The sequence below is a fragment of the Thamnophis elegans genome, chromosome Z (genome assembly GCF_009769535.1).
Source record: "Thamnophis elegans isolate rThaEle1 chromosome Z, rThaEle1.pri, whole genome shotgun sequence".
NCBI lineage: Eukaryota > Metazoa > Chordata > Lepidosauria > Squamata > Colubridae > Thamnophis > Thamnophis elegans.
The window spans coordinates 120,989,510-121,014,509 of record NC_045558.1 but is presented as its reverse complement, the minus strand read 5'-3'; the positions used below and the strand labels follow the sequence as shown (position 1 = coordinate 121,014,509).

General features: G+C 42.2%; 2 protein-coding genes across 3 annotated transcripts in view; one reads left to right on the top strand and one right to left on the bottom strand.

Annotated features, from left to right (window-relative positions):
* IZUMO2 (IZUMO family member 2) overlaps positions 1-4,903 on the bottom strand; it is a 14,052-nt gene extending 9,149 nt beyond the window's left edge. Inside the window, exon 1 of the mRNA XM_032236267.1 lies at positions 4,669-4,903. Coding sequence (XP_032092158.1) covers positions 4,669-4,903 — 235 coding nt within the window. The remainder of the gene's footprint in view (positions 1-4,668) is intronic.
* Positions 4,904-11,487: 6,584 nt separating this feature from the next.
* LOC116522181 (myosin-10-like) overlaps positions 11,488-25,000 on the top strand; it is a 90,028-nt gene continuing 76,515 nt past the window's right edge. For both annotated transcript variants that reach the window (XM_032236926.1, XM_032236925.1), the window contains exons 1-2: positions 11,488-11,531; positions 24,860-25,000. The exon at positions 24,860-25,000 is cut by the window's right edge and continues 218 nt beyond it. In XM_032236926.1, coding sequence (XP_032092817.1) covers positions 24,862-25,000 — 139 coding nt within the window. In that variant the 5' untranslated portion in view covers positions 11,488-11,531; positions 24,860-24,861. The remainder of the gene's footprint in view (positions 11,532-24,859) is intronic.

Genomic DNA, 25,000 nt, shown 5'->3' with positions numbered 1-25,000 from the left:
AGACTTTAAAGTTTAGATAGGACACTTAGAGGCGGGCAGGGCGATTGGTGAGCCAGCCAATCAGTGAGTGGCGGGCGGGGCAAGCATGGTGCGGACGGGTGGGGGGAAGGAGCTGGAACCAGTTCTAAATGGCATGGTAGATTTGTGGAACCTCTTCTATAGAAGAGGTTAGAACTTGCAGGAACCCACCCCTGACATTAGTCGTCTTAACTCCAGATAGATAATTCTATCAATGCATATCCCCTGTCCTCATGTATACCCGTTTCTGTTTTTCTCCTTTTCCTATTTTTATCTATTAGATTTTTATCTCACTTTGGTTACTTTATAAGTAACCAGAGGAGGTGAACATACATAATACCACTTCCTCCTCCTATTTTCCTTGAGCCAAATTTGGGATTCTGAGCAAAATAGCCTGGCCTCGTTCTTATAGAATTACCACACATATTGGTGGCACCAGAATTATGTTTGAGACTGATGCCTTCCAATAGCTCAGCTATTGATCTTCCAATAGATCAGCAAAAGTTTCCTTATGTTATTTAGAGCACCATAAAAATGTCCTCCAGCACAGCTTGACCTCCTGCTTCCATAGAGTCATAGCAGTGGTGGGATTCAAATTTTTTTTATTACTGGTTCTGTGGGCGTGATTTGGTAGGTGTGGCAGGCTTTGTGGGTGTGGCTTTGTGGGCATGGCAGGGGAAGGATACTGCAAAATCCCCATTTCCTCCCAATCAGCTGGGACTCAGGAGGCAGAGAATAGATGGGGCGGGGACCAGTCAGAGGTGATATTTATCGGTTCTCCGAACTACTCAAAATTTCCACTACTGGTCAGAACCTGCTGAATACCACCTCTGAGTCATAGATATAGGAGAAAAGCAGGGAGAACTGGGGAGGCAGAAGTAAATATGTCATGACTTTAAGAGTCCTTGCATTGCCATAAGACATCCAGGCCCAGCCCGTGAATTCTGTTGAATTTATGCTCCAATTTAGTGCTGTTACATTCTTGCATACCAGCTTGAATAAATTTTTTATATCTACAACTTTATGAATGGTCCTGATTCTTTGCACCTGATAATAGGGTTGGAAGGGACCTTGGAGGTCTTCTAGTCCAAGCCCCCTCCCAGCTTGCCTTGATCTTAAGCCATGATTTGTCCAGACCTACCTGTCTGTTTTCCCTCCCACTAAAAAAATCAGCAGCCACAAAACAGGGAAGGACAATTTCTCTCAATGCTTCCATTTCCACCTGTCATCACAGCAAAGGCTGGGTAACATTAAGGGAGGAAAAGTTGTCTGTTAGGGTGCTTTAGGCCTGCTGAAGTCCCTGGGGATATGACCATGATTCACTTATTTATCCCATGGATTTCAGCACAATTGACTCAGCAGAGAGCTTTAATCCAGTAATAATTATTTGCAGGGTTGTGGGGGAAATTGTTGTGTTGCATAGACACACCCAAATTGGAGACCAAGGTACAGGCTGCTGCTGCTGCTGCTTTTTCAAAAAGGATTTTTGAATGAGAAATATTATTGTGTATTCTTTGTTTCCTTTCAATTTTCTCTCCATGGATATTTTATTGGATTTTGATGATTGTAAGCTGCCAAGAGCATCAATTGTGATCGGAAAGAAATAAAATAATAAATAACGTAGATCCTGAAACAATCCAACATGTGTTATTTTATTGACCCATCTGTACAGATAGTCATAATACCAATAATCCTTCCTCTTTTACATCTGTACCCTGGAAGTCCTGATAATGCTTATATATTCATCCTTTTTTTTTTCAAATTGTAAATTGTTTCTAACTCAGGTTGTAGCTAAACACTGTGCATCTGCAGTGAAAATTAGACACCGGTTGATGAATGGTCTCCCGCGTTGTAACATATTTTTTATATCAACCATTACAATGCCTGTATTATTCTACTTTTATTTAATTATTTTTAGCTGTTTTCAGTTATATTGTCTCTCTCTGGCCCCTGGTTGTAATAAAGATTCATTCAATATGGTACAGCAATTTAAAAAAGAAATCTGTAAGAGTTAACTTCTTTAAAATTAAGAGAGGTGGTTGTATTTATTGATTTATTTGATTTCTACCCAACCTTTGTTACTTTATAACAAACACCTATTTTCCTCACAACAGCCTTGTGAGGTGTGTTGGGCTGAGACGGAATGACTGGCCCAAAGTCACCCAGCTGTCTTTCATGCCTAAGACAAAACTAGAACTCACTGTCTCCCAGTTTCTAGTATTGTTAAAATATCTCTGTAGAAAGTTTGTTATATTTGTCAGATGTATATTTTTCTTTTTGGCACTTTTCATGGGTTTTGTCATTCCTTTCTCTTTTCTGTTTATGTTAATCTGTATTTTAATGTATGATGTTGAAACTTCATAAAGATATCTATAGAGGGAGGGAGGGAGGGAGGGAGAAAGGGAGATGACTATGAAATACTAACATAATGGCAGATTTATTTATTTTTTAATCGAGTGGGGGAGACTCTTACAGTGATGCAGTCTAGGAGAAATCAGACCAGGAAGAAAAATAATATATCGAATACATATTAATTTAATATTAATAATATTTAGAAACAATTCTTCTAACTAGCTGTATCTCCAGGGATGAGTCACTAGGTGCAGATTTATAGTCCCACGGGCAGAAACTCCCAAAATGCAACATCACAAATGAATGAAATCTTGTTTACTACTTCCTCCACTTCTGTTCCTGGTCTTATTTTTAGAAGGGGTGGGATGGGAAAAACTAAGAAACAGAAAAGAAAGATGAAGATGTGATGATGGAAGTGGAAATTTGGGGTTCAGTCCTGGCAGTGTTATTGTTTTTAAGATAATACAATTACAGGTAGTTCTTGACTTTATGATCACAACTGAAGCCACAATTTCTGTTGTTAAGCAAGACAGTCGTTAAGTGAGTTGTGTCCCATTTTACGACTGTTCTTGTCACAGTTGTTAAATGAATCATTGCAGTTGTTAATTTAGTAACACAGTTGTTGAGTGAATCTTGGTTCTCCATTGACTTTGCTCGTCAGAAGGTCGCAAAAGGTGATCACAGGACCCCTAGACAGGGCAATCGTCATAAGTATAAGTCAGTTGCCAAGCATCTGAATTTTGATCTCATGACCGTGGGGATGTTGCAAAGGTTGTAAGTGTGAAAAATGGTCATGTCACTTTTTTCAGTGTCATTGTAAGTTCAAACAATTACTAAATGAATTGTTGTAAATGGACGTAGTGTAGGTGGGAGACACCAGGGGTAGGTTGCCAGCATTACTGCGGGTTCGGCATGCAAAAAATTAACTATTTTTTTTGCACCTAAAAATATCTGCACAAGTGCACAACGTTAGAAAAGAAAAAAAACATTTTTGCAATATACATACAATATACATTTACATTCTGCACATGTGCAGAAGTGAAAACCAAGATGGCGCCGCCAAGAATAGAACTGGTTCAGGGGCGTGGCAGGCCGAGTTACTACCTACTCGGCCAAACTGGGCCGAACCGGTAGGAACTCACCTCCGGAGACACTGTATATCAGCAGTGATGCCACATTTCCTAAAGCAATTCACAACCTGCTGAAAGAGGGAGGGCAGGCCGAACGATTTTCCAAGCTGCAAACCGTATCAATGCACAGAAAGACATTTCAATCATTACTGTATGGAAGCAAAGGGGCTCTGCATTCGTTTTATTTATTTATTTTAACAAATGTATATAGTGGCCTAGGTGCTGCTAGGCTGCTTACAAAATTTTTAAAAATCAAAACATAATAAAAATCTAATTAAAAACCCCACCCCCATAGCAGCAATAACACAAATCAAAACCGCCATTTAACCAGTTCCATCTGTATGTGTTCCCCAGGACTGCTGACCAAACCATGTTTTTAGGCCTTTCAGAAAAGCAACAGGGTAGGTGGCCAACCATACTTCAGGAGGAATGATGTTCTGTAGAGAAGGGGCCACCACTGAAAAGTCTTTTTTTTTTTGTGTGCTCCCACCAGATCAATGGTGGGATTCAGCCAGTTCGCACCTATTCGGGAGAACCGGTTTTAACTTTCTAAGCAGTTCAGAGAACCGGTTGTTGGAAGAAATCTCCTTTTGGTTTTTTCCACTTTACAGGGCTAATCCTATAAGGAAGGCAGGAAGGAAACATTCTGGTGTTGTTTCTAGCCTAATCTTTATTGCCCTGCTTACAGAAACTGCCTCTCTGGTTAACCCTTATTACATTGTGACACCTAAGGCGAAGCGCCCATCGACCTGAGTGACATTGAGTTGGCTACACCCACACGCTCACATGGCCACCGAGCCACGCATACCCAGTTGGTCATTAGGGCAGAGAACCCGTTGTTAAATTATTTGAAACCCACCACTGCACCAGATGTACATTTCTAATTGATCGGACCTGCAGCATACCCTGCCTTCCCATCCTGGTGAGCTGGGTGGACATAATAGAGAAGAGACAGTTCTTCATACAGCCTTTAAATCAGAGACATCCAACCTTGGCAACTTTAAGAGTTGTGGACTTCAACTCCCAGAATTCTCCAGCCAGCATTGCTGAATTCTGGGAGTTGAAGTTGACAAGTCTTAAAGGTGCCAAGGTTGGACACTTACTTTATATGAACAAAGCCCCAGAGGGCAGGGCTGACCTGTAGGCAAAGGATTACACAGAGTTGTACCTGCCAATCCCGAAAACTGGCTAGTGGCATAATGCACGAAAAAATCCCCCTCAAGGCCTCTGAGTAGGACTTCAGCCCGTGTCTTCAAGCGAGTGTCCTGCATATTTTTTGGAACGACGTCAGTCCGGAGCTTAGCTATATTGCTCTTAAACTCTGGATCACATTGTAAGCAGGTCCAAATTCTGGTGGGAATCCATACCAGGAAAAGCAGTGAAGAAAATCCTAGGAGCGCCATGTCTAAATGTGAGCAAAAGGAATCGGAGAATCGCAAAGTTCTGCTGATCATGACATCAGAATGGCATAAGCAGAACATTATCATCTGAATCATAAGATTCTGCTTGGGCAATTAGTCAATACAGATAATCTTTGACTTACCACCACAGTTGGGACCAGAATTTCTATTGCTAAGCAAAGCAGTTGTTAAATAAGCCAAGCCCAATTTTATAACCTCTTTTGCCATGGTTGTTAAGTGAAACAGTGCAGTTGTTAAGTGATTCACACAGACGTTAAGCAAAACCAGCTTCCCCAATTGACTTTGTTTGTTAGAAAGAAAGGAAGGAAACAAAGGGTGGTCACGTGACCTCAGGATGCTGCAACTATCGTAAATATATGCCCATTGTCAGGTACCTGAATTTGGATTACATGACTATGGGGATTCTGCGATAGTTGTAAGTGTGAGGACCAGTTGTAAGTCCCTTTTTTCAGTGACATTATAACTTTGAATAGTCACTACTAAACAAATACAGGTAGTCCTCAACTTAAGACCACAATTTAGCCCCAAATTTATGCTGCTTAGTGAGAAATTTGTTAAAAGAGTTTTGCCCCATTTTGCGACTTTTCTCGCCACATTTGTTAAGTGAATCATTTAAGTTCTTAAATTAGTAATACAGTTGTTAAGTGAATCTGGTTTCCCCATTGACTTTTGCTTGTCAGAAGGGGATCAAAAGGGGATCACATGACTCCAGAACATGCAACCGTCATAAATGTGAATTAACTGTCAAGCATCTCAATGTAAATCATGTGACTATGGGAAGGCTGCAATAATCATAAGTATGAAAAATGGTCATAAGTCACATTTTTCAATGCCATTGTAACTTCAAATAGTCACTAAATGAACTGTTGTAAGTCAAGGACTACCTTTACATTCTTCTTCCAAGAAAGAGCCTATCAACTGTACATCGTGTCCCAGCCTAGATCAGCTTCTTCCATCTGTATATCAGCTCATTGCATTGATGCTCTCCAGATGTTCTGGGACTTCAACTCCCATAATTCCTGGCAGCATGGCCTAGCTAAAGAATCTTGAATGTTGTAGCCCCAACAAGTTTGGAAGATATTGAACAGGAAAGCAGCTACATGTTTTCCCAGTCATACTTTATAAACAAAGAGGTTATTCATTTTTAATATCTATTAAGCCCCTGTATTATTTTTTCCTCCACTGCCAAGCTAATATTAATATTTATAAAAGCTCTTAAAGAAACCTTCCAGGGATTAAAAGTATGGCAGTCCTTGCTCTCAAATTTATAATTCATAGTTGAAGACAGAGGAAGGGAACTTCTGGGGTTGGGCTGCACATTTAAAAGTTTTGAGTTCTTTAGAAGTGTTATTATTGAAAGCTAAACTTTAGGGGATTTTCCACTTGCTTAGAAACGTGTAAATGACCAAGTGTGGATTAGCCAGTGTGATTTTTGAAATTGTTTGTGTGAAATTGACTATGTAATCTTACTTGCGTGTGTAGACAGGCCTTTTCTGCTTCAGATGCTCCAAAATAGTTCTTGCAACATCACTTAAATTCCTCAATAGGCAGGAACAGAGAGAAATATATAGGCAGCTGAGCCTAACATATTTTGTAAGAAAATATGGGGATTGCTGGAACAGAACAGCACATCATCACAATTCACATAAGCTGTCCAGCTATATTGTTCTAATCTAAGAGGTATTTTAACCCCAAATGTGGCAGAAATATTTGCTGGAATGTATTGATGTCTTCTTTTGCTAGTGCATTGGATTCATTGACCCTTCCCAGACTCAAAAAAACTCAGAAACTGACATTTGCTATGTAAACCACAAGTCACATTGATTACCTCACTACACACCTTTAGGATAAACACTGACATTATTCACCATTAGTTAAACAATAGGTATTTGCTTTGCATCTCCCTGTATTAACATTCTGCTTATGTAATTAGTACACCCTTATGCATTCTATCAGAAATTGTGACTCTTGTGTACAAACTGTGTAAAGGCCTCTCTGAAAGCCACAATCACCAACTGTAGATACTGCCCAATTGCCAAGAAAATAACTTAAGGTTCACACACACTGCCCTAAGCCATGACCTGATTAACAAATAATTATTATCTACAATGGACTACCCTTGAAAACCACCCAGAAATTTTAACTGGTTCAGAATGCAGTGGAATGAGCAATGGTGGGATTGCCTCATAATGCCCACTTGGCCCTCCAGCTTCATGAATTGCACTGGTTCTAGTGGCTAGGTTTATGGGTATCAAAGTGCATGTTATCAAATGTCTGTGGAGATTTTCAGTTATCCAGGTAATTGTCTCAAATATGCTTTTTCTCAAAAAGCAACTAGACTGTTTGTTCTCTGAGGAAGAAGACATTTTGCTTCTCTTTGAAGAAGCTTCATTGGCTCTGGCCCAACTTCTTGGATGAACCAGAACCGATGAAGCTTCTTGGATGAGGAGCAAAATGTCTTCTTCTTCCTCAAGGAAAACCAGTCCAATTGCTTTTTGAAAAAACACCTTTGAGTGCTGGCTATCAACTATAAAATCCTACATGAAATATGGTCCAGTTATTTGAGGGACTACCTACCTCTCATGGTTTCTCCTAGCCCAGTGTTTCTCAACCTTGGCAACTTGAAGACGTCTGGATTTCAACTCCCAGAATTCCCCAACCAGCAAATGCTGGCTGGGGAATTCTGGGAGTTGAAGTCCAGACGTCTTCAAGTTGCCAAGGTTCAGAAACACTGTCCTAGCCACTACGAACCGACAGAGTGGGCATATTCCAGGCCCCTTTGATTAAACAGTGTCATCTTTCCATCTTCTGGAGTGAGGTCCTCTTGAAATCCAGATGGCTCCCAGCCTGACATTCCGGTTTACTTTAAAGACCTGGCTGTAAGGTGGGGTAAGGTGGCGGAAAGCTATTGTTTGACATATGTTTGACATATGTTGTATATGTTTTGGATGGATGTCTGGATTTCCCATCTCGTTTATTTACTTTATTGTATTTTATTTCCTTGTTGTAGTTCAATCGAGTTTTCTTTACGTTGTAGGCTGCCCAGTTTGAAGTTGAACAGTGCCAAAATTGAATAAATAAATTTTATTAGAGACTGGGACTGGCAATATAGAATTCTTTCTCAGGGCAATTATTTCGTCTCTTAAATAGGAAATGCAAATAAAATTAACATTAATACTATGGAATGCATTTTAATAAGTTAATAAGTACTACCGTCAGTCAAAGCAATTCACATCTTAATCACAGCCACAAGGCTTTTTGGCCTTTTAGTTAAGATTGAGTACAGAATTATAATTAAGACTGTCTGACAGACAAGACTAAATATATATATATATATATAGATTTCTTATTTCTTTCTGTTCCAGAGAAACACTATATTTTGGGGAAATGTGTGTGTGTTTGTGAGAGAGAGAGAGGGGCGGGGGGAAGAGAGAGAATAATACTGGACATGTTTGTCTTTTTGAATTCTCTGATATAATCATATTTTTTTGTCAATACTATCTGAAGTCTCCTTGAAGCCTATGCTGCATTAATCTTTCCAGGCTTGATTTAGTTATGGATGAAGTTTCAGGAGTTAAAAAGAGAGAGCAAAGAAAAGAGAATTGAATGAATTATTTCAGTTTTTCCTAGGGAAGACTTAAATGAACTTTTAAGAGATGAAATGTCTCTTCCTATAGCTTAAAATCTTGTTTACTCCCAGCACAGTTCATGTTGTACATTGTGTAAGATGCAACTCATCTTCTTTCCTTTGACATGTTGACTGCATCCTCCTCTTTTGAGGCCTGAGAAAGTTTCTAATTTCCTTTTTTTTGCTCATAAATGTTGAATGCAGCATCAACACATACAAATATAGCAAGAGTATCTCATCACTCTGGATGGGGAAATGATCACAGGCCAATTTGTTGAGTCACTTCAATCTCTAAAAGTAGCATGGGGAACCTTTCCTCTCGGCCTTGCTCCAGCTAATTTCATTGATGGTGGTTCTGTTTGGTCATCTCCTGTGGACTTTTGCTGCATCACTGCCAGCGTGACCTTGGTATGATGGAGTGGGACATTCATCTACCACGAGAGGGCAGAATAGCGCTGGCAAAAGAGAGAAGGAAAGGAAGAAGAAATCTGATCTGTTAGAGTTTAAAGACTCATAGATTTATTGCACCATAAGCTTTATGCATCACACTCTATTTCAGATATATCTGACATGTCATGTTAGCGTGTGTGTGTGTGTGTGTGTGTGTGTGTGCAGGATAGTATGTGAAGGCTTGTTCCCATCATCTTGTTTTTTGCATGCATGCGTGCCTCAATTAATTCTTTCAAATTGATGTGAGCCTTAGAGTGCCAAAGTTAGACTTTTGGCAGCATTTGCTATTTCCTGCACATCCAGATGGGTATTTGAACAAGGACCAAGAGTAGTGATGCCGCTTATAAACTCGACCTTTCATCTAAGTTGGGTGCAGGGTAAGCCAAATGGTAAGATGTCTGTTGAGTAGATTATACCACAACATACATACTTGCATCCGACATGGAGACACAGGTACCCATGATTGGCATTTCTGTGGTGACATCAACCCATCTATGTCATCATTTTGCTATCCTCTTGATCTGCTGCAGACACTGCTGTATTTAACAGCTCCACTCTTGCTTGCAATTCACTTAGAGATATAAACAATGGGGCAGTGGTAGGGAAACTGTACTTCTCATAGCCCTGCCTTGTGGGAAATGTCCGTTGATTCCTGTCCAGTTCTTAAGAAAAACAATCCTGTGGTAGTGGTGTTTGCTTAAGAGCCCTTGAGGAAGGTTGGGCTGAGAGAGAGTGACTGGCCCAAGCTCACTCAATTGGCATTCATGCCTAAGGTGGGACCAGAATTCAGTCTTCTGGCTTTTAGCCTGGTGCCTAGACCAAACTTGCTCTTTAATTCTGGCAAATAATGCACATCAGAAAACAATGAACTGATAATATCTCCAATTAAACATTATTTAAATTAACAGCCATTAAAAGTACAATTAAACTAAAATTGACGGTGCCATACTACAAAGATCTCCTGATTTAAATACAAGAAAGCTAAACCATTAGGCTTTCCAGAATATTAAAATTTTGGGTGCCACCTGAATTTTGGAGAGTAGCATGTTTCAGAGAGAGGTATCTCTCTTATAAGAAGCTACTTGGAGATCCTGACTCTTTTAAGTTTCCAGAAGAGGACCCCACACCAAATCTTCTTGAGCTGACTGAATTGGAAGAGATGATCCTGTAGATAAACTGGATCCAAGAAATTTAAGACCAACAGATTGTGGAACCAGGACCCGAATTGTGTTCAGAAATCTATTTCCAGCCAGCTCAGCACCCACAGTGTAGCTATAGAGGGTCTCACTGGTTGAGTCCAAGGAAGTTTGAAGAGTGGGGTCAGAAATGGTGGCCTCAGCAATCCAATCATAACTCCATCTGGTTTGTTTGTGTGCCATATTTCTGAACTTTTAATGTGCCATAGGCTTTGTTTTAGAGCAAATTGTCAAACTGGCACAAGATTCATGATCAGAAGGAATCCTGGGACTATGAGAGACTGTGACTGCATTCACTCCAATTGCTAAACTAAAAGCTAAAAATAAAAAAAATAATACCTTCACAGAATGTTTATGTCCCAGAACCAAAACAGAGTCACGATAGTTTGATTCACACAACACTCTAAAACAGAGTTTCTCAACCTTGGCAACTGTCCAGATATCTTCACGTTGCCAAGGTTGAGAAACACTGCTCTAAAACAACACCTGGGTTTCCTACAACATACTGGACCACGCATGTCCAACCTATTAGCCCAGAGAGGTTGTTGTCTGAACCCAACCTAGATGCCATAATAGGAAGTCTCACCTGTACCCAATTTTTCTACTAACTTGAATCTGGGAGATAGACTAAAAATAAAGTCAAAAGCAACATGAGGTGGAGTGACAGCCCGTCCGGTAAGAGAAACTCCAGCAGCACTCACTCAGGGATGCAAGGATTTGAAAGGCGCTTCCAGGTAGCCTTGGATGGTGTCATTCTTGCGCAGCTAGTTTCCCCCTCCCCTCCAAAGTACCAAGTTTGGGAATCTCTGGTTCTGCGATTGAAGGAAGGGCTGATGGGAGGGAAAGAGGGTCCTGATGGAGAGCTAGGACTGGAAAGGAGAGAATGCATAACTTCTGTTTTGCTTCACCCCTCTTCCCCAGAGGGTCTAGCCTCTGACGTCATCCTAGTCCCCCCCCCAGTAGACAATAGACCTCATTCATCCTCCCCCTTCCCCCTCTCACCCTCTCCCCGAACTGTTCCCACATAAAGAAGCCCATTCAGCTTCTCAGAGGGCCCCCTCCGCTCTGCTTCCTGTGGTTGGTGAACTCGTCTGTCAGTCAATTCTCCCCCCCTCCTCCTCCCGACTCCAAAGGGGTGTGCGGGTCTGCCCTTTCAAGCCTCTCTTCTTGCAGTCGAAGATTCCCCCCTCAGAGCAGCATTGCGGCCACACCTTCTCCTCTCCGATTGGGTGGGGTGGGCGGGGTTACATCGGCCGGACTCCTCCCTCTAGCCATTGGCAGCTCAGTTGCGGCTGGGCTTTGGAGGCATCGGGATACCGCTCAGCGATCTGCTAAGGTACCGTAAAGCTTATTCGTTATTTTCCCCTCCTTAAAAAAAAAATAGAATTTTCTGTATGGTTGCCTTTTGGCTTTTTACCCCCCTTGAATCTGGCGAGTCTGCAGAATCGGCGAGAGGGGAGAGTCTCTGGGTCCGCAAAATCTGCCTTTACCGTATGAAAGGCTAAATTGCTGATGGATTGTGCAGAGGTGTGTCCTTTTCAGTTAATTGGGGTGAGCTTAATTAAATCCCTCAGAGGGCAGAAAAGATGGCATTTAGCTTGCACTGGATGAAGAAATCAGCACAGGTTATTTTCTTATTGCTTCCCCTAATTAAAAAGAAATCCAAATTGCTTATGATTTTCCCATCCACCTTTACCTGAAAATGGGCTGAGTGAGAAAAAACCAGACAGCTTGTATCCAGTCGCACTTATTATGTGGCCCATGATGGTGAAATTGGGCCCCTGCTTTCCTTTGCCCTCGTTTGTCTAGCTAAATGCCTAGTTTTTGTTCACCAATCTGAGCCTTTAATTCCCTTTCCTCTGTGGCTCTGCTACCTGCTTATATCCACTATTCATCTGTCAGTTTCCCCCAACCAGATATTCTCTAAATATATGTATCTCATCATCCTTAACTCTCCCAACCTGGTATCCTCCAGAGATTTCAGACTGCAGCTTCCATGTTAGCTGAAGATTATGGAAAAGCATCTGCAGGGAGGAGAATACATGGTTGAGGAAGACTTCATCATGCCCTTCCCAGCTGCCAAATTTCTGCAGAGTCCTTTATGAGCAAGCTCACTCCTTCCTCCATCCCTGCTTAAATTTCCTTCTGAGCTTTGCTTCTTATGGATAGACATTCCTTTCTCTTCGTTCAGCCAGTGACTCTGTAGTATAAAAATGCCACTGCTTTGACGGGGTAGAAATCATTGTGCTTGCCAGAGAGAACATACCTTTATGAGGCCATGGCTTTCTTTATAAAGTTTTTGTTGTTGTTTCCTGAGTGGGTCATTGTGTCTAATTATGAAGCTTGATTAATGAGAAGAGATGTTGACATACAGTGAATTGGCATCATTGAAGGGGACTTCATTTGGAGGCATTTGGAAATGACAAAGGAGAATGTATTACAGCTGCTGTTGTATTATCCATATTGCAGGACTTATGTCAAGAAGCGGCTTGGCCTAGCGTGGAGACCCAAGTAGCTTAAGATAGACTTCTGTTTCAGAGACTTTATTCTGCTATTCTTTGCAACATCCCCCCCCCCCAAATCTAATGACATTGCATGCACTTTCTACATGTATATATCTGCCATATAATAAGGAGACTACCCATGAATGAGTCATCCCATGGCAGCAAAATGTAATGGGTGCACACATTCTTTGGATTTAAAACAAAGCACTTGGAATTTCTCTGTGTTGTTCTCAAAATAATACCAGCTATTCCTGGAATGTAGATGTATTTTTCCAGAATGAGAAAGGCGACATTCTTAAATTGAGGTTTTGAGGTTTTCTGCATGTGTCTAACCTCTAATTTAAAACAGCTGGGAAAAAGTCTGAATTTAATTAAGCCAATTAGGTATTTTATTTGACTGTCCACCAAAATGAACAAATCAGATCTTGGAATGTTTAGCATTAGGAACTTGCTATGTCAACAGAATGGAGAATTCCAAAGGTGGGTAGCAATGTTAGTCTGTTAGAAATAAAATAACAAAGTGTTCACTGGCCCTTAAAGAGAAATACTTTATATGGCATAGAGTTCTGTTATGAACTAGAGGTAATTTCTGAAAATGGAATAACAGAAGAGTGGAAACTCTTGAACTCTGTGCTGGGCCTCAAAAGAAAAAGGGATGAGAATATGCCAAAGATTAAATTTAACAGTGCTTGGATATTTGAAGTTTGTGATCATTAAGCACCCTCTATAAAACTAGGTTTTTTAAATAATAGAAATGCTAAAGTAGAAATTTATTTCTACTTTATTAAAACTAATTTGGTATTTATTTTCCTTTATATTTGCTACTCAAATCAAATTTAAGTGCTATTTGAGACATTTGCTGGCTGTTTGGTTCCTCATATTTGAAAGAACTGAATATTCTATTTTTGATTGGGAATGCATGTGTTTTAATGTTTCTGTGGCTGGAGATGCTGGCAGATATTTTATGGGAAAGGTGAAAGAACTAGCCACTTTAAGAAGAAATATGCTGATTTAGGGTTTTTTCCTCTGTGGGTTAGGTAATGGACTGGAAGAGTGGTTTTTCCCCCCTTTTTCTGAAGTGGGTTCTAAATAATCTGGTTGAACGTGGCACTTGAGAAGAGAGCTAGTTGCTTTTCGTCATTTCTCAAGGGTTTTTTCCTATAGGCCTTGTTTATGCTGGACTTGAGTTACGTTGTACGTTGTCGGCAATTGATATTTATAGCAGCAACCGGCATGCGAGTGCCATGAAAGCAGCCTGCTCCCTGTTCCATCCCCCACCCAGCCCTCCTGGATGGGACAGAGATCTTAACAGAAAGCATTAGGGCGGTTGAGACTCTGTATGAACTGCCTGGGAAAACAATTAGCAGGCTTGCGGTAACCCCTCGGGAAAAGCGTAGGAGCCATGTGGGCAGGCTCAGAGGTTGTATACTCTCAGACACACACACATACGCACACACATACACACACACACGTCCTCGCAGACAGTGACACACATTTGAGTTGGGTTTGTTATTTCAGCCTATGACTGTGATAGCTATAAAGATAGCGACTGTCAGCCTAGAGAGCCTTCGAGTATTACCAAGGCCTGGCACCCAGCCACTTACTTTCCAAAAGTTGGTTCTGTTTGTCTCCTTGCTCTAAAGCAGTCTCCCCAAACATTGTATGAAATCCTAGAACTCTCTGAAGTTCCATGAGATCCTAAGGGGTGGGGGTGTAAACAATCAATGAAAGGCAGCCAGTTTATAATAATAAGAATTTTATCTTTCGCATGGGCGTTCTCAAGAATCACATTAAAAAAAAAAACTTGCCACAGCCTGAATAAGTTTGAAACCCCCTGCCTTAATACATTCAGTGCGTATTACTTTGTGTATTGCACAATTCCAAGTTCAAAACTTACTCTCTTGTGATTTTCTCCTCTTTGCTTGCTTTTTAAGAGCCCTGTCTTGCTATTATAATCCTCTAATTTAGTTTTCTTCAATGAGTGCTTCCCTCAGATGGGTATGGTTCCAGTGGTGAAATTCAATTTTTTTTACTACCAGTTCTGTGGGCGTGGCTGGGTGGGCGTGTCAGGGGAAGGGTACTGCAAAATCTCCATTCCCACCCCACTCTGGGGCCATCCAGAGGTGGTATTTGCCATCATCTTCAGCCAGGACAGAGATGGTAAATAGTACTGCTATAGATAACATCACCCTTTTCACAAATAAGGCAGCCTTTCTGACTTCAGATTATGATGATTTAGGGAGGGAGGAAGGAAAAAAGAGAAAGGAAGAAAGAAAGAATGAAAGAAAAAGAAAAAGGAAAGAAAGAAAAAAGAAAGAACTGAGTGTCTGTAGGGAGATATATAATGGAGATATTGCTTTAAGGAAATTGAATATGTGTCGTCTCTACAGAGAATATATTGTGGGGCCTGTCTGGTTGTGGACTGGCATGGAGGATCAAATTAGTCCCATTTTATAGGCCTGACATGCATTCAGAAGGTTTCTAAACGTGTTCATTGATTTTATTTGCAGCAGAACCATCAGCCAGATGAGTATATAATTGAATCTCACTGCCTTAATCGGATTTGAGTGTGTTGAAATGGTCACACCTGGGGAGCCAGGTGTCATGTACTTGTTTGTGGCCATAAAAAATGGAAAATCATCCCTCTGAGACTGGCTGAACGTGTATTTTTGAAATGGGAATGTGAGTTTGCTGCTTAATTATTGAATGGAGGGTTGGTACTTCCTACCATGGCAGCTGATACAGTGCTGTATTATAGGAATAGAACCATGGAATAACTTAGTTATTCTTAGGCACACTTTGTTTGTCTGCAAGCAAATAATTTGAAAGTGAAATAATTGTACTGCAGTATGAAAATGCAGAGCTGTGCTTATTGTATTTGCCTTTCATCTCTCTCTCACTCTCTCTCTCTCTCTCTCTCTCTCTCTCTTCTTTCTCTTTTGCCTTGATCTAAAAGATAAAGAAAAGAAGAATAGGCTATAAGGTTCAAGAAAATCAGGATTGTGGCTTTACGTGCAGTGACAGATTATTTGATATGCTGGAGCAAAACCTGAGAAAGGATTAGTCTCCCTATCTCTTTCCCACATCAAATGCAAGTTTTGTCATCGGTACTACCTTTGGACTTGGGAGTGTGATTGCTGCCATAATGATAATAATTCTCCTGGTTGTCCTTCTTTAGCCTTAAAAGGTGTGTGTATTTGTATGTGGGGTTGTAGTCCAAATGGAGAGTGTTGATAAGGTAGAAGATGAGCAGGCTGAGCTGGAAGGCGGAGTTAAATGTGTCATCTGTTTGGAATAATTGCACGGCCACAAGAGACTCAAGTCTTCCCCCTGTGAATTCTGTTGACCCTGATTTAGTGCCAATTTAGCTTTGACCGTTAGTTGACCAGATTCTTCCCTATAGGTAGCAATAATAAAATCTTCTGTTCTTTGAACTCAACAAATGCTCCTAGTTATTTGCACTGGGCAAAAGCAGTTGTTTGTGCCAGTCAAATGTGGTGGGGAGAGTGGAATGCCATGGGTTCTTGCTTGCTCCATGACAGTTGCTTCCTGCCATGGCTAAATGGGTCATGGGGGGAGTGGTCCCAGACATTTCATAGTGTCATTGATGGAGTGTGACACCCCTCCTTACCAAAAGGGGAATACTCACTTATTTTTCTTAATGACAGTCTGCCTTGCTCACCAAAGTTTAACCAAGTAATATTTACAGTCCTTGGTCAATGATAAAGGATGGAGTCATACAGGATATTACTTGGGTTGATGGAGGTAAGATAATTGTGAAAGTTCTTGGGCTCCTGCTGGGTGAAGGAAGCTACTGTCTCAGGTCCAGGAAGAGGCCCCTCAGATGTTGCTCCTAAATTCATTTGGGAATGGTGTGTGTTAGCTGTGAGATGGATTGCTCTGAGATTTGTTGTATCCTCTCATGGGGGGGGGGGAGTCAAGGGGGGATTGTTGAAACAAGAAGTTTGGACAGATGAAAAACAGAGGCGGATCATTCTCAACCCAGATGAGATCTAATCAAGCAAACTGAGTTTGCAGTTCGGGCCACCACCTTCTAGGGGTTAAGGCAATAGGAGAGGCAGCCCCCGCCAAAAAATATTCTAGTCATCCCAAGCAAAACAAAATCCTGTGGTTATGTGAACTAACAATTATAGCAAAGCTTCAGTCCCCAAAATGTCGGTTCCTGTTCTTAACTCACTCAAGTCCGTCCTTTCAACTTTTGATCTGCTACCACCTCCTCCTGGCCAAGGGAACTCAACAGTCCTGGCACCCAACCCCTCTCTCTGTTTGAATACTGGGCACCACTCCCTTCTGAATCCTTGTCTTCAACCAGCTTTGAAGATGTGATATTTCAACTGGCACCTCTGCCCAGATCTGTGTTTTTTGCCTTTTTACCCACACCACACCCCAGAAGGAGACGCATTTGGAACCAATTACCCCTGGGCATGGTGCCATGCCTTGTGGCTTCCTTTTGGAAGATGCAGGCTAGATCAGCTCCCTGGGCCTAAGAGCTCTGTATTTTTTCAGTATAATGCAAATGTCCCAAAGATTTATTATATCCCCTTCCCTCTCTCTCTCATTTCCTTCTCCTTCGTCCAAGACCGCCCATCTGCGTTTTTCACTTTGTCCATTTGGTGCCTGGAAGGCGAGGGCTTGAAGCTATCCTTGCTGATCAGGTTGCTGTGTTCGCCAGTGCCAGCTGGGTTGTGGGTTTTTCAAGGGCATTCTTGTGATTCCATTGCGGGCACTGCCAGTCTTAGGGCACCATTGACCTTAGTGGGGCTTTGGCAAGCAGCTTGCAGGGGGCAGGCTGGTGAGTAGGAAATACCGTATAGGTGCTTTCATTGATCAGTCTTTGCAGGACTGATGGGCAACAATAATGAAAGTACATTTACAGGAAAATATGTTGATCAGCACATTTGCACATAGTTTCCATTTGCATGGGTTGAAATCCAGAGTTCATTATGAGCCATAGATCACCCAATAGTTTAGATTTCACACCCTGCCAGCCTCAGCCAACATGGCCAATGGCAAGGGATTATAGGAGCTGTAGTATCAAAACATTCAAAGAGCATTAGGTTATCTTTAAAAGGATTCGGATTATATCAGCTTTATATCAAGCTAAGTACTAAATTGGAACTCCTATTCCTTACAGGTAGTTCTTGATTTACAACCATTCATTTAATGACTGTTTGAAATTATAATAACACTGAAAAAGTGACTCATGGCCATTTTCCACCCTTAGGACTGTTGCAGCATCTCCATGGTCACATGATCAAAATTCAGATGCTTGATAACTGGCTCGTATTTATGACAGTTGCATTCTCCTGTGGTCATGTGATTACCTTTTGTGACAAGCAAAGTCAATGGGGAAGCCACATTCACTTAACGACTGTGCTACTAGTGTCAGGGTTCCAAGTAATAAATTCATAGCAAGCAAGTCTCAAAGAATACTTTTATTTGGAATTACCATATTGGCACATATCTGGAGAAAACCGACTCTAACGTCTCCCGCGGTTTTCACCTAATTAAAAGTAAAAGTTTCCCCACTTTCTCAAGACAATCAGTCACGTGGTCCAATCACAAAACAGGTTTGCAGTCAGGCGACATCACTCTGTCTTCTTCCGACCAGGTGTGAGAATGCCCTTGGTTTCCAAGAGAAAAATGTTGTTTTGGCTGTATATGTTCCCCTCTATTTCAATTCCCCCCTCCCACAGCTCCAGTATGGCAACACTAAGCGGTCAAAAAAATGGCCTCAGTCAGGTCAGCCTCAGGGTTGACAAGTAGCTTAACAACTACAGTGATTCACTTAACAACTCTGGCAAGAAAGGTTGTAAAATGGGACAAAGCTCACTGAACAATTGTCTTGCTTGGAAATGGAAATTCTGGGCTCAATTGTGGTCGTAAGTCAAGGACTACCTGTATCTACTGAGGCTTACTTCTTTCCCACAAAATTGCTCACTCCCAATCTCAGTTTTCAGTAGAATTATTACATATAACATGCAACACTCCAGATGCTGACAAATCACAGTCTCCCAGCATCACCAATAATAGGGAATGCTGGGAAATGTAATTCTGCAAGCACTTGGACAGCCAGATTGGAGGGGTATCTCCTAAAGTCTCAAAGTTCCTTCCATTTCTCTCACTGCTCGCAAGTGGGATCCTCTTTCCTTTTTTAAAGAAATCTGATTTCTAGGGAAGGGTATTGTCAAGCAAGGGACTCCTCCATTAATTCCCCAAGAGGATTTGAGGCAATTATTTGCCACCACTTAATAGCCTCACCCTGGGAATGCCCATCAAATTAATGAGCCAAAGAGAGCACTTCTGGTTCGTTAGTGCCAGGTTTGTTAGTGCCACTCGACTGGGCACCGTTGGGCAGGACTCGGGAGTAGCTTGGCGCCTGTCTCGCCTCTGACTCGTTTGGCTAGGTCTTGTCCAATCCCCAGAGGTGGGGTGGGAGTGTGACCTAGTGGGAGGCAGCATGGAATGTGCTGGGAGCTGGGAGGAGAAGGAAGTTGGCGTGTGAATGAGCGCATAAAGGAGGCTCGTCTCAGGACTCCTGGGTTTGTTTAGGAAGGGATTTGGCTTGGCATCTTTGGATTCATGACTGCTCCGAGCACAAAGGCTGGGCCCAAATGCAGGGGTGGCTTACCTCATGAGCTGGTAATTGCGGTGTAAAGGCAATGCATTCCTACCCACCATTTTTGAAGGTGGTTTTTTTTTGGTAAACAAGTTTATCGAATGAAGTAATCCAAAGATTTGGGATTTTCAAAGGAAAAGTTGGAATAATAGAAAGCCAGGAAAGATAGTGGGGCAGTCTTGCAGAAATGTCGGGACTAAATTTCCCCTGCAGCACTTGAATAACTTATATTCACAGCTCTCCTGCCTCTGTTTTTTTCTCCATAACCATAACCATAACCAGGGGTGGGCTCAAAAATGTCAGCAACGGATTCTCTACCCGGTTGCTGGGTGGGCATGGCCTAGTCATCCTCCTGCGTCATGGAAGTGGGGGGTCGCCTTTCCTAGGCTCCAGAGGCTTTCCTCAAGCCTCTGGGAGGGTGAAAACTGGCTCCCCTGGGCTCCGGAGGCCCTTCTGGAACTTCGGGGAGGCCCATTTCCCCCCCTCCCTGAGCCTCCGTGCGGGCCCTGCATTTACCTCACATCCAAAATGGGCCGCGTGGAGACTCCTGGGAGGGGTAGGCCGGGAGGGGCCAGGCTGGAGTGGGATTTGGAGGTTCTCCAAACCAGCCATAATGTTAGCTCCTGAACCCGGCCAAACCCATAGTAGCCCACCCCTGACCACAATCCTGTGAGGTGGTTTGGGCTGAGAGGTAAGGGACCTGCCTCAGTGAGCTTGGGTGGCTGAGGGTAGACTTGAACCTGGGTCTCCCTGCTCCTAGTTCAACTCTTAAATCTCTACTATCCAACAATGACTTTCTCAAGGCACCGGCCTGAGGAAAGCTGATATGAATAAAAAGTCGTGCGTCTAAGGGAAAAATGTCTATGAAAGGAAGTTCTAAAAGGTGTAGGAACTGGGCCATTACAGAATGCCACGTGTAGGTCAGAATTCTAGTAGGTTTAGAAAGCGAATAACCACCAATGTTTGACTATAGAGATTCTCAGTCATCCAGGTCATGGTGGTCCCAAAGGTGCTTTTTCCAGAGGCAACTGGACTTTGTGGTTTTTCTTTGAAGACCTGTCGCTTCTCATCCAAGAAGCTTCTTCAGCTCTGACTGAAGTATTCAGCCCCACCCTCCACTCAGAGCTGAAGAAGCTTCTTGGATGAGAAGCAAAACGTGTTCAAAGAATAACAAGGAAGTCCAGTTGCCTCTGGAAAAAGCACCTTCGGGACACCAGTGTTTGACTTTTTAGGTAAGCATTTGGGAGCGTGGAAAGCAATAAATCCCAGGTAAAATACAAGAGATCCCTTCTGTGAAGTAGAAGATATACTGGTTGAGGAATAAGTTGCCGTGAATTCAGACCTTCCTGGCCGAGCTGTGGGAGGCCGTTTGTGGGTAATAGAGAATTAACCGCTGTGTAAAAAGGCAGGTATGGTTTCTTAAGAGCCCAGTGTTAACCAGAAAGCAGGTAGTAGTTACTGGGTTCTGGGCAGGGGTGTGGCAGCCTCAGCAGGTGGTTGCCAGGTGCAGAAACATTCAACGTTGCACCTGTCTTGGTTGGAAGCCAAAGGGTGTCACCGCCCTTTGGTCTTCTGGGAATAACTGGAGCCATTTTCCATAACTCTAGCCTGTTTAGCCCTTTGCTGATTCTCTTCCACCTTCTTTTGTCCTTGGACTCTTTAATTTCTTCCATCCACTTGTGCACACAAACCAATAGAGACATGCACAGCCACCTTTCCTGTTACTTGAAGCCTCTTCCGTAAAAACAAAGTATTGGGAGATCAGAAGGGAGGCAGATCAAAGAGAATCAGTTATTTTTTGTTTTTTGAAGTCCATGTTATCTTCTGGTGTGGAATTCAAAGGATGGGACGTGGGCCAGATTTCGGGAGAAGGTAGTGGTGATGTGTTGTCTGAAGACTTTCCTCTTAGATCACAACCTCCTCCTCCTCCTCCTCTTCCTCCTCCTGCCAAGATCCTCTTGAAATGACCCTCACTAGAGCTTGGGAATGGCAATTTTAATTTACTGTAATATAATGTTGGGGCATTTGGGGAAATACAGGTAGTCCCTAACTTACAACAGTTTGTTTAGTGACCAAAGTTACAACAGCCCTGGAAAATGTGACTTATAACCGTTTTTCACACTTACAACCGTTACAAGCATCCCCAGGGGTCACGTGATCGAAATTCAGCTGCTTGGCCACTGACTCATATTTATGACTGTCACAGTGTCATGTGATCGCCCTTTGCAAACTTCTGATATCCAAAGTCAGTGGGGAAAGCCAGATTCACTTAATAACCGTGGCAAGAAAGGTCATAAAATGGGACAAAACGCACTTAACAACTGTTTCACTTAGCAACACAGATTCTTAAAAAATGTAGCAAAAAAGGTTGTAAAACGGAGGGCAACTCATTTAACAACGGCGTTGTTCAGCAAGGGAAGTTTGGGTCTCAATTGTGGCCATAGGTTGTGGACTATCTGTAGAGATGGTAGCCATAGCTCAAGGATGTTATGCACCAAAGCCTTCTATTGTGGGTTTCTCCTTTTGAGGCACTGACCAAACTCTAGCCTAGGAAATAATTAAAGAAATAGTTTCTTTAATTTCTTCTGAAGCTTTTTAGGACTAACTCCTGGAGGTTTTCCTCCTGAATCTTCACCTCATGTTTAGATTTGCTACAGAGCAGGAAAATGAAGCAAGTTTGGTAGCACTTTTTCTGACAAATGAATTTTATTTAAAAGGCATGTGGAGTTACAGCTTAATGCTTTTTAGTCACTTTTTAATTAGTCCCGGTAATTATCTCTACGGCATATGAGAAGGCATTAAGGAGCTGGGTGGCTTGGAGCCTACACAGAGTGCTTTTCCATTCCTGCAGAGTAACTATTATGAGCTCCCACACATCTGATGTTTATGCTCCCGGTGTCTTTTCTGAGTCTCAACATGCCCGCTTTGGACTCTGGACAGACAGCAATCAGCAGATTTAAGAGGGCTGCAATAGGTGTTGAAGGTGTTGAGTCGTAAGCTTGCTTTGATTGAGCAGAGACGATCAAAGAGGCCTTCTCACTCGTCTCTTTCTCCAAGTAAGAAACCAAGGTTTCTGGTGGTAGAGGAAGTTCACCCACCCACCCCCCATATTCTATCAAACAAACATGTCTGGCTTTAGCGACATAAGGCAGGCAAGATTGCTGCTTAGCCATAAAGCTCAGCAGGAGTCTGGAAAGGAGGGGGGTGGGTTGGTGGGAGAGCACTGGAAAATCTTTGCTCATCAACCAGAGTCTGGACTGAGATTGGTTGCCGGAGGGGAGAGCGGTGTGGATTTTTAGGGAGCAGAAAATAGGCTCCTAGGCACTTTAGCAAAGGCAGCATTGGGACCTTTGTGGGTCTCTCTCCTTGTATCCCTGGCCAAGTTGGATTCTTCAGTTACATTTGCGTTTTTCTGGTGTTCCTTCTTAACTCTATTTCCATTTTTCCTGGTTTAAGTCCCCTGAGAGGAATTTGGCTAATTGTGGCTAGAACACAGAGCTGGAAAAATTATTTAGCTTCTTCCACTAGCAGGAACAAAAAAGTTAGAGGGGGCTGCGACAGGAGTAAGAAGGAAGATAATTGCTGACTGGTCAGAAACTTTGGAACATTCTTAACTATTGGAAAGATTAAACATTTTCTTCCTGTATTTGCTCTGTCTCTTGCTGCCATTAACTGCAGTTGATATTGTACCGAAGGATGGTGGCCTACTCTGTGTGGTCTCAAGAAGCAAACCATGATTGTCACTGTGAGTTTGAAAAACGCACATGCAGAATGGATTTTGCCTATTCCGTGTTCATAACTAAATGGTTAGGATAGTGCTTAGCATCATCAGAATTCTTCTGATTTTCAAAAATTCTGCCTCAGTTTAGAACGGCATATAAAATCAGGATTTCACCTTCCAAAATATGTAAATTTTCTTTTGCACAGTTTTTCCTTGTGTTTCATGGGAAAGGAAGGACAAGGTATGCTGAAAAGGGGCCACAATTAGTCATCAACTTCATTTGGTTCATTTAGTGACCGTTCAAAGTTACAATGGAACTGAAAAGAGTGACATATGACTGTTTTTCACACTTACGACCATTGCAGCATCCCCCACAGTCACATGATCAAAACCCAGATGCTTGGCAACCGACTCATATTTATGACGTTTGCAGTGTCCCATTTTTGTGACCTTCTAAGAAGCAAAATCAGTGGGGAAACCAGATTCACTTAGCAACCAGGTTACTAACTTAACAACCACAGTGATTCACTTAACAACTATGGCAAGAAAGATAAAATGGGGCAAAATTCACTTAACAACAAAAATTTTGGGCTCAATTGTGGACGTAAGTCCAGAACTACCTGCACAGGAAAATCTGTTATGGGTAGTCCTTGACTTACAACCACAACTGAGCCCAAAATTTCCCTTGCTGAACAAGACCATTGTTAAGTGAGTTGCACTCCCTTTTACTACCTTTTTTTTGCCTCAGTTATTAAATGAATCATGTGGTCATTAAGGAAGACTCCCTTCTCCCATTGAGTTTGCTTGTTTGAGCAAAACAAGCTGAGAAGGTTGCAAATAGTGGTCACATGACCCCATGCCAGTTGCTCAGTGCCCGAATTTTGATCACGTGACTATGAGGATGCTGCAATGGTTGTGAATGTGAAAAATAGTCATAAATCACTTTTTCCAGGCCATTGTAACTTCGAGCAGTCATTAAATGAAGGGTTGTAAGTCGAGGACTACTTTTACTTAGGATTGTCTGCCAGCCAGGGCAGGTAGTAAAAGAAAAAATAGAAAATAATCTGTTCCTTACACCTGAATTCAGAATACACTGGAACTAGGCACCTCTTGGCTCCATATACCTTTTATTGCAAGTAGGCAAGTATGGCGACTTTATGACCTGTGGACTTCAACTCCCAGAATTCCTGAGACAGCCGGCCATATAAGTCGCCATATTTGCCCACTCGTTTTGCTGCCTTCGTTTCCACCTTCTCCCAACCCCCAGGTTTTACTTTCTAGTCATTATTTTGTAAATAACATTCTGTTTGCATGAAAATGTTTATACAAGAAGTTTCTAAGTCTGAGGGTTTGGGACAGGTTTACATTCTGAAGTCAAGTAAAAGCTACAAATATTCCACTCCCGTCTCAAGAGGAGGAGGAGGAATTTTGTACCGCTCTTCTCTTGTACCAATCCAATTTTTCTGTACGTTGCGTTCCCCAGTTTGGGGAAAGTAATAAAAATTGCTGAAGCAAACATTAAAAAATGTTATAGCATAGATGACTGTTTTTTGGGGGGATATTCTGGTGTAATGAGGTTAAAATAAAAGCTACATCATCCAGAGTCCCTCGGTGAGAGAGATGGGCAGTTTTAACATTTGATAAATGAATAAAATAAATAAGAGGTAGGGAATAGTCTGTAGAGAACGTTCAGATTTAAGAGACTTGGAGAATTTAGCATTATGTACGATAACTGAGTCTCAAGGTTCTGGCATCCAACCGTGCCTCACTTTTCCTGGATTTTCCCCTCTCTTTTTCAGCCATGGCTGTCCGGACCCCTGTACAACGGGGCGACGCCACCGCCGAGAGATACCTGTTTGTGGACCGGAATCATGTAGGCAATCCAGCCTCACAAGCTGATTGGACGGCCAAACGCCTGGTGTGGGTCCCGTCCGAACGTC